At 40.6% G+C, this 10,000-nt stretch overlaps 1 protein-coding gene across 1 annotated transcript in view; it reads right to left on the bottom strand.

The window, feature by feature from the left end:
* Positions 1-3,949: 3,949 nt before the first annotated feature.
* rras2 (RAS related 2) overlaps positions 3,950-10,000 on the bottom strand; it is a 36,289-nt gene continuing 30,238 nt past the window's right edge. Inside the window, exons 5-6 of the mRNA XM_046857413.1 lie at positions 9,904-10,000; positions 3,950-6,527 (exon numbers count right to left, since the gene is read on the bottom strand). The exon at positions 9,904-10,000 is cut by the window's right edge and continues 22 nt beyond it. Of these exons, the coding sequence (XP_046713369.1) occupies positions 6,440-6,527; positions 9,904-10,000 (185 nt within the window). The 3' untranslated portion in view covers positions 3,950-6,439. The remainder of the gene's footprint in view (positions 6,528-9,903) is intronic.

Raw genomic sequence — 10,000 nt, forward strand, 5'->3', positions numbered from 1 at the left:
CAAAGTGTGAGGTGAGAAATGAGCAAGTGTATAAGTGAATATAAGTTTTTGTGTAGACAGTCCATTAGCGCAATAATGAAGTGTGAGGTGTGGGGGGAAATGTTGCAGTGTATGATACTTAGATTTTAACCAGAGTATCTATGCTTTTACTTGAGTCAATGATGTGTGTACTATATAGAGCAAAGGAAAAGGCATATGAGGAGCTGTATGAGAAGTTGGACACTAAGTAAGAAGAAAAGGATTTTTACCGATTTGCCAGAAAGGGGCACCGAGCTGGGAAGGATGTGCTGCAAGGTAGAGCAATAAAGGATGCAGATGAAAGTGTGTTGACTAGTAAGGAGAGTGTGCTTAGAAGATGGAGGGAGTATTTTGAGCAGCTGATGAGTTAGGAAAATGAGAGAGAGAGAGAGAGAGAGAGAGAGAGAGAGAGAGAGAGAGAGAGAGAGAGAGGTTGGATGGTGTGGAGATGGTGAAGCAGGAAGTGGATAGGATTATGGAGGAAGTGAGAGCAGTAATTAAGAGGATGAAGCGTGAAAAGTCGGTTGGACCAGATGACATACCAGTAGAAGTGTGGAGATGTTTAGGAGAGATAGCAGTGGAGTTTATAACCAGATTGTTTAACAAGATTCTGGAAGGTGGGAGGATGCCTGAGGAATGGAGAAGGAGTGTGCTGGTACCGATCTTTAAGAATAAGGGAGATGTGCAGACCTGCAGATCCTACAGCAGAATAAAACGGATAATGGAGAAGTATAGAGAAGGTCAGAAGGAGTTGCATGGTGTGTTTGTGGATTTAGAAAAAGTGCACGACAGAGTGCAGAGAGAGGAGTTGTGGTATTGTATGAGGAAGTCAGGTGTGTCAGAGAAGTATGTGAGGGTGGTGCAGGACATGTATGAAGACAGTGTAACTGCAGTGAAGTGTGCAGTAGAAACGACAGACTGGTTCAAGGTGGAGGTTGGACTGCATCAAGGATCGGCTCTGAGCTCTTTCCTGTTTGCAGTGGTGATGGACAGGTTGATGGACAAGGTCAGATAGGAGTCTCCATGGACTAGATTGATATTTTTATTTCTGGCGAGAGTAGGGAGCAGGTTAAGAACATCCTGGAAAGGTAGAGGTAGAGGTATGCCTTGGAGAGAAGGGGAATAAAAGTCAGTAGGAGTAAGACAGAGTACATGTGTGTGAATGAGAGATGTTGAGACTTTCATTGGACAACAACAACAGGATTAGAAACGAGTTTATTAGAGGGACCGCACATGTAGGACGTTTTGGGGACAAAGTGAGATTGATGAGATCATGATGGGTGTGTAATAAGGACCTTAACAATCAGTACACATGTAAGATTATATTAATTGTGAATGAAGACTGCAATATAACACAATCACTGTCCAGCAGCAATTAGTACATAACACACACACACACACACACACACACACACACACACACACACACACACACACACACACACACATAATCTCTATATACAAATTTCTCACAAACAATTCAACCTGATGAACCACATCTGTCTTTTTTGTGTTTCATGGTTTCTCTAATCTTTCAATTTTTTATCTCCTGCTGATCACCCTACCCAGACTCCTGACCTTCTGCCTGTTTTGTTTCTATCACCTGAACATCAATCCTGATACAGTCAAATATATTGTATAGAATGTGGTTTACATGGGAAAATACTGTGTGGCCTGCTAAAGACCTCTGACCTCAAACATGCTGAACACCTTTGGGATAAATTGGAATGTTGACCAGACCTGACTACTAATGCCCCCGCTGTGCAAATTTCCTGTGGTATTTTTGCCATATGTGTAATTTTGACATTCATGTTTTTGTGTCCTGTTGTGTAATTTTAACACAAGGTTGCTGAGAGGATATTTCAGAGTGAGAAAAGCTCCTGATGTTTGTGATTTTCCCGATGGCTTAACTGTATTCAGATTTTGTTTCTGATGTCATTTGAATAATTTTTATGGATCCTTGACTTTTTTCTCACAAATGAGAAAATGGGTCATTACACTGTGAATTTTAATCTACACTTTGTGTTGTAATGTGCTTTTTACATCACTTTGATGGAAAAGATAATGAGCAGGCTTTCAGATATACTTCACCCCTGATCTCTTAATGATAATGGTACAGTTCAGCACCCACACAGTGTGAGTGTGTGTTCAAAAGCATGTATGTTCAAAGCGTTTTTACTGATCGAGTCAATCAGATTTTGTAGAGACTGAATGAGCTGAACGTCAGGATTTGTTGATTTGTAACTTCTGAGGGAAACTCTTTACTTCCATAAACTGCTCACTGAAAAGAAAATAAACTCTGCATATTTCCCACTGAAAAGCTTCTGAAGAACAACCCAATATGAAACCCTTTCATAGGAATAATGAACTGACATTGAAATGAAAAAAATCATTCTTATTCGGCTAATGAAAAGATCCTTCGTTATGAAACCTCGTCATTTACGCTCTGTAAATTGGTAAGAAGAAGCGAAAATCGTGTATTTGATTATTATTCCTGCTGAAAAATATGACTGTTACTCAGTAAAGGAAAATGTATTTTACATTGATATACAGTACAGTGCCTCATCCTAAATGTGGTGCAAAAGCCGATTACAAATACATAGAAACACAAATAATGAATGTGTATTATTAATAATCAATGAACGAATGAATTATTTAATGAAGTCAAACATCATTTGAAAACATTGTTTATTAAACTGTTTAGTTTCACATGACACTGTATGAAAAAATACCCTTATAAACATTTATATAGAAATCATGTTGTGACATCACACTGCAGTCTCAGTCTCCAAGGTTATACACCCATAAGCCCCAGTTTATGATTTCTTATGTACACTTTTCTGGCCACAGCTTCAGGATCTTAACATGGGGATCTTTGATGCCTGTGCCCTGCACTGTAGTGTGAATCTCTAATGAATACTAGACGTTTTGTTTCTATGGCACTGTAAAAGTTTGTGGAAAAACTCTTTCCACCCACCGAATCCATGTCCCGATTAGGTCAGAAATCACTCAGTGAAGGTCAATGGGACGCCACCGCTCGGTGTGTGATAGAGTAGCTGTAAGTGAACAGGTTTAAATTCACACACAGATTCCAGCTCATTCACTCGAGTGTGTTAATGGCCTTGGATTGAATTTCTGTTCATAAGTGAACTTGGATGATTTCAGTCTGATTTGCAGAGGCTCGGTGTGGAGGATGGAGAGGATACACAATCAGCGACAAGAGGAGTTTTACAGATTCAGCTGATTAATGAGTTTCAGCACTGCAAGACTAGAAAGACAAGAAGCACACACACACACACACACACACACACACAGACACACACTGAGGCAGCTGTAAAAATGTTACTCCCATTATCATGTGAAAAGAAATTTGTGCTTTTGTAATTTCATACTGTATTCCTTACAGCAAAACAAGAAAAAGGTTTTATCATTATTATTATTATTGTTGTTGTTGTTGCAAATAGAAAAACATTTCTCCTGCATTCCAGGCAAACACTTGTTTTAATCACAGATTTTATTCTTATAGCACCAGGAGCTGTACAGGGAGCAGATGGAGGCAGGAACACATATAGTGGATGCAAAGAAGGTTCTAGAACAAAAAAAGGGACTGAGTGGTGTACTGGGTTGGATCTTTATCTCCATGCAAAATTCTTACTCCCGTCACATCGCAAACGCAAACACTAAATGCTGCAAAATACGTTTTTCCTGCTGATCTGAGACCAGCATCCATTGCAGCTCTACACCATGATGAGAGGATCAGATTCCTCACAGCCTGATGAAGTGGAACGTCGTGGAGGGCAAAGACTCCGACTGAAAGCTGGCTAATCTTCATGTCGGCACTTTATATTAATAATAATAATAATAATAATAATAATAATAATAATAATAATAATAATAATCTGCTGCTAATAATATTCACGCCCATAATGAATTCGCTCTATGATATTTATTATACACTGCGATCATTAAATACTCCTCTTTACAAATACACAACAGTCGAGCTCTTTCCGTGAGAGCTACCTTCACTTACAAACATAGAAAAATACTTGTTGACTAGTCGCATAAGAAAATAACATATAAAAGTATATAGTAAAAACATTTAATCGTGTTGTTTCAGAGGATCACTTCCATCGTATTTTAATCTTATATTACAGTGTGAGAAAACAACAAACAGAACAAAAACTAAAAGTAAAGGTTTTATCCCTCATACAGAAACACGTGAATGCAAAAAGGAAGACAAGTAAAGTGGAATCAAAACAGGAGAGGCAAAAAAAAAAAACTGACGGATTCAGTCATGATCCTGAAAATCAAAAATCAGAACACACTGTTGTGAAACAAAACCAAGATCGATGTACAGAACTGTGCAAAAGCCTGACAAAAGATTCTGTGAAGTGAAAACTCACGATCTCATAATACATCACAAAAGACTCAAACCAAAAGCAGGACAGCAGGCTTTAGGAGAAAATGAGCTGAACGTTTTCTGAGATTCAACACGGTTCCTCTGTTTGTTCTCTTTTGATTGTGTGCTGAACTTTTATGTACAATGTGAACCACTACAACAATTACACTAACATTCAATCACTCACGTGTTCGGAAATGAGGAAGACTCGACTTACACATAAATGTCCTGTAAAAAGATCAAATCCAGTGTAAGACTTTTGCACAGTGCTGTAAATTAAGAAACTGCTTCAGGATTAACAGCAAAATAAAAACACACCCAAAAACAGAATCTGATCAGAAAAAAAATCTAATATTGTCATTTCAAATGCAAATGAATGAAGACCAGATAAAATGAACAGTTTATTGACTTCTGGGCAATAATTTGTCAGTTATGGTCCATGTGGAGGCACTATGTGTGTGTGTGTGTGTGTGTGTGTGTGTGTGTGTGTGTGTGTGTGTCTGTGTCTGTGTGTGTGAGAGTGTTAGGGAACAGTGAGTCAATAACAAGAATGTGAAGAGGAGAACCTGAGAGTCAGAACAGAGTGAGGGAAAAAAACAAGCTCAGAGCTGAATGCAGGATTCGGAGTCCACAGGGAGAAAATACGATCATACACACTTACACACCAAAAAACCTAAAACACATCAAAATCACATTTTGATCAGAAACAGCAGAATGAAGGAGAGACAGAGAGAAACAGAGTATAGGAGAGACAGACAGTGAGGGAGAGGCTGGAAGATAAAGTGAGGGAAAGAGTAAGAGAGTGACAGAGAGAGACAAAAAGATTGAGAGATAGAGAGACAAAAAGCTTAAGAAAGGGAGATAGAGAGATGCAGAGAGATTGAGAAAGTTGGATGAAAGAGAGGCAGAGAGGCTGAGAGAGTCAAAGAGAGAGAAAGCATCAGTGAATGAGAGACAGAGTGAGGGAGGAAAAGAGGGTGAAGCAGAAAAAACTCACAGGTGAATTTAAGGCTTGTTTTTCTGTCCTGGACATCGCACTCGCACACACATTTGTGTGTCACACTGTCTATGTGAACTCTGCTTTATGTGAACTCTGCTCTGTGTAAAAACTGCTCTATGTGAACTCTGCTCTATGTGAACTCTGCTCTGTTTGAAAACTGCTCTGTTTGAAAACTGCTCTATGTGAACTCTGCTCTATGTGAACTCTGCTCTGTGTGAAAACTGCTCTATGTGAAAACCGCTCTATGTGAACTTTGCTCTGTGTGAAAACCGCTCTATGTGAACTCTGCTCTGTGTGAACTCTGCTCTGTGTGAACTCTGCTCTATGTGAAAACTGCTCTGTGTAAACTCTGCTCTGTGTGAACTCTGCTCTGTGTGAACTTTGCTCTGTGTGAACTCTGCTCTGTGTGAACTTTGCTCTGTGTGAACTTTGCTCTGTGTGAACTCTGCTCTATGTGAACTCTGCTCTATGTGAAAACCGCTCTGCGTGAACTCTGCTCTGTGTGAACTCTGCTCTGTTAATAAAAACTGAACTGATTATGTAATGTACAGTAGTTAATTAGCACACAAATGTAGACAAACATGTGGCACAAGACACGAAATAAATCTCCACACAAAGCTCATAAACATTCCTGTGTTGTCTGTTGGTGATGTTTCAGTCTCTGTAAGGCAACAAAAAGCTTTTGGAATACAAAAAAGCATTTATGTTTAGTAAAAGAGACGTGTAGTGTTGTGTTGGGACTGTTAAGAGCGTGAGATTACTCACGATTGTGGGTGTTGTGATGTCAGTACAGTGAAGGTGAGGCGGAGGTGAAATGCTCCAACACGATTCGGTTCTTCTAGTCGCGACGTCTCAGTGAGACAGAGAGCTACTCTGCGTGTTTATCGATTCTCTTTTGAAGACATGCACGTGTGTGAGAAAGACAGCGATTCATCCGCACAGGATGTGATGTCAGAAGGCAGGGTGAAGGGGGCGGGGTTTTGGTGATAGCAGCTGGATGAGTGGCGATGGTGACAGGCCGATCAGACGATCACACAGTGGCAGCCGCTGTTGTCCTTCTCTTTACGTGTTGGCTCCGGTGAGGGCGGGCAGTCCTGCTCCTGGAACTTCCTGTCACGGGAAGGAATTGGGTCACAGATGGTACACACATCCACACACACACATCCCTACATATCCCAGAGATCTTTTTAGAGGATTTTAATTGGGCGATAATGAGAATCCTTGCTGCAGTAAAATGATCTGACTCTGTGTGTGTGTGTGTGTGTGTGTGTGTGTGTGTGTGTGTGTGTGTGTGTGTGTGTGTGTGTGAGGGCAAATGAAGAGTTTCAGATCTGGAGATTAACACACATTATTTGAACTATTTTGTCGCCACCTTGTGGTTATTTTAGTTTCTACAGCTCATTATTTATAGGTCCGTTATTTCTCACATCATTTCTTACATCACATTTTTTGTTGCATCACAAAATGTGGAATCCCTATCCCCTATCCTAGCTGTCAAGGCTCTCAACCTTAACAGAAGATGAGATACTGCAAGTCATCCAATCTTGCAATCCCACCACCTGCCCTCTGGATCCAATCCCTTCAATTACACTTCAGACCATCTCACAAGTTCTCTTGCCCTTTATCTCCACAATCATCAATGGGTCCTTAACATCTGGCTATGTGCCAACTACCTTCAAACAAGCAAGTGTCATTCCCATCTTAAAAAAACCTGCTCTGGATCCATCAGACATTAATAACTACCAGCAACATTCGACACAGACAACCACAAGACTCTCGTCTACCCCTTAGGAGCTTGATTGGTTGCTGATACCAGGTAACATGGAGGGGATACACATCTGCAACGTGCAGACTCACCACTGGTGTCCCACAAAGCTCGGTACTTGGTCCCCTCCTTTTCTACCTCTATACCCACTCAATTGGTAAAGTCATATCCTCACATGGGTTTTCTTAACACTGCTATGCAGATGACTCTCAACTCATCTTTTCTTTCCCTCCCTCAGATACCACAGCTTCCATTCAGATCCCTGCATGCTTGACAAACATATCTTCTTGTCGATTTCTGTTCTACAAAATCCAAAGGATTCAACCATTTCTGTCCACACAGGCTGCCAGGTGCTTGTTCAGTCTCATCATTTCAAGACTGGACTACTGCAACTCTCGGCTGGCATGTCTTCCCCTGAACAATATTATCCACTGCAAATGATCCAAAACGCATCTGTACGACTTGTGTTCAACCTGCCTAAGTTCTCCCAAACCACACCACCCCACTGCTGCGCTTCCTCCACTGGCTTCCAATAGCTGCACGTATCAGATTTAAAACACTGCTGCTTGCCTACAAGGCCAAAAATGGACCAGCACCATCTTACCTCAGAGACCTCAGCACACCTCGCACTGCACCATGCTGTCTGAGATCCTCCAGCACTGTTTTACTTGTACCACCTTCTCTCAGAAATAGAGGTAAGTATACTTCAAGGCTCCTCTCTGTTCTGGCACCAAGGTGGTGCAATGAACTTCCCCTAGATGTCCGTACAGCGGAGCGACAGTTGAAGACCTACCTCTTCCTGAAACACTTAAATTAGCACTTTCGAAGTTTGCTTTGTAAAAATCAACAGTCTAATTTATATTTAGTTTGTAATCTTGCGTACCAGTGTAGCGTATTCATTGCTAGAGACTCAAAGCACTTTTGTACATCGCTCTAGACAAGGACGTCTGCTAAATGCCGCAAATGATGAATGAATGAAATTGAATGCAATGAAACAGTCTTCACTATACTGAATTTTTACCATCTCTTCCATTACAAACACACACACACACACACAAAGTCCACACATATACGCACCCACAGTCCCCCTTTGAAAATACTGGAATAGCAAAGTTAGTTTATTTGTTTTTGTTATACATTGAAAACGTTTGAGATCACAAAATAAATCTGAGAATACAGATCTGATATCAGCTTCATTTCCTGATATGCACATCTAGGCATAGCGCTTTTGTTAGTAGATCACACAATTTATGTTACTCTTATAGAATTCACCTAAAATTTTCCTCATTCTTCTAGAAATCTCTGGAAGCAGCATGAAAGCTGCTATCAGATTTGGTGCATTTTTGTCTACATTTCTTTTGTCTAAGTTCATTGTGCTGCTACCATCATCAGATCAATCATCAATCAAGATTATCATCCAGAAAGCAGCCATTCAAGCCCAAGGCCTGACAGTACCACCAACATTCTTCACTCATTAGCTTGTAGTGTATGTTTTGCATCATGAGCAGATCCTTTCTTTCTCCACACTTTGGCCTTTCCATTGCTTTGGTAGGGGTTACTTTTCAAGTTCATCCCTGGTGGTCTAGTGGTTAGGATTCTCTCACCACCACGGCCCCGGTTTGATTCCCGGTCGGGGAACCAAACCCAGACATTAGGGTTGCACAAGCCAGTGCACTCTTAGTGCCGGTCCCAAGCCCGAATAAATGGGAAGGGTTGCGTTAGGAATGGCAGCCATCGTAAAAACATGTGCCAAATCGAACATCACGAATACGGATGATCCGCTGTGGCAAACTCCTAATGGGAGAAGCCAAAAGAAAGAGTACTTTTCAAGTTTATTTCTATAGCGCTTTTCACAATGAATAAGAATTAAGGTGAACAATGTGTATTTATCCCTGATGAGCAGCCTGTGGCAGGGAAATACTCTCTAGATGTTATGAGGAAGAAACCAGACTCAAAAGTGGAAACCCATCCTCATTTGGGTGATATCAAGGGTGTGATGATAAATCTTAAATCAATACAAAGCACCGGAGTGTGTGATTATGAGTAATGTCCTTTCTACAGTCTTATACAGTCAATTTACATTTTGGAAGCACTGAGCAACTCCTAAAATAGCTCAACATTTAAAATCATCAAAGATCCAACACCAGCTTCTCTGAGCCAGTGCCTTTAAACATTCAAAGAGGTCCAGTGTCCAAACTCTACATAAATTGGGATCCAAAACTTTTGATTCCAAAATAATTGTGATTCATCTCTGTAGTTCTCTTCAAATTCTAGTCTGGTATTTAGATTCTTACTGTTGCTGAAATATTTAGATCTTGTGGAGTCAGGATGCTCCAGATTGCTCTACTGGTGATGCTTATTGCTTGTGTAATGGTTCTGATGGATTAAGTCTTTTTTCAGCTTCAAAATGACTCATGTTTATCTCTCTGGTCTTCATGTTAGTTTATCCTTTCTAACAACAATGCAGTCTTCACAGTTGAAACCCAGACTGAGAGTGAATCTTCAAAGGTGTTCATTGTTTAAATTATTAGTGAAAAGAGGACACACCCGGGCAAGAAGTAACACAAGTCACGTGTTCCAAAAGTTGGGAGCACTTGAGAAATAGGTTCAAACAAAAGGCATCTTTTGTTAACACATCTCGATGTAAATATCAGGAAATGAACGTTAAAGTGAAAGACACACAGAAAAGATAGAGATGAACTTCTCAAAGTGAAAACGCACCTGATGACACGGACGAGTTCGTGGAAAGCCTGATCTACATTCATGCGGATTTTAGCTGAAGCCTCCATGTAGGTGACTTTGAGTTGCCGAGCGAGCT

The sequence above is a fragment of the Silurus meridionalis genome, chromosome 9, assembly GCF_014805685.1.
Source record: "Silurus meridionalis isolate SWU-2019-XX chromosome 9, ASM1480568v1, whole genome shotgun sequence".
Classification (NCBI taxonomy): domain Eukaryota; kingdom Metazoa; phylum Chordata; class Actinopteri; order Siluriformes; family Siluridae; genus Silurus; species Silurus meridionalis.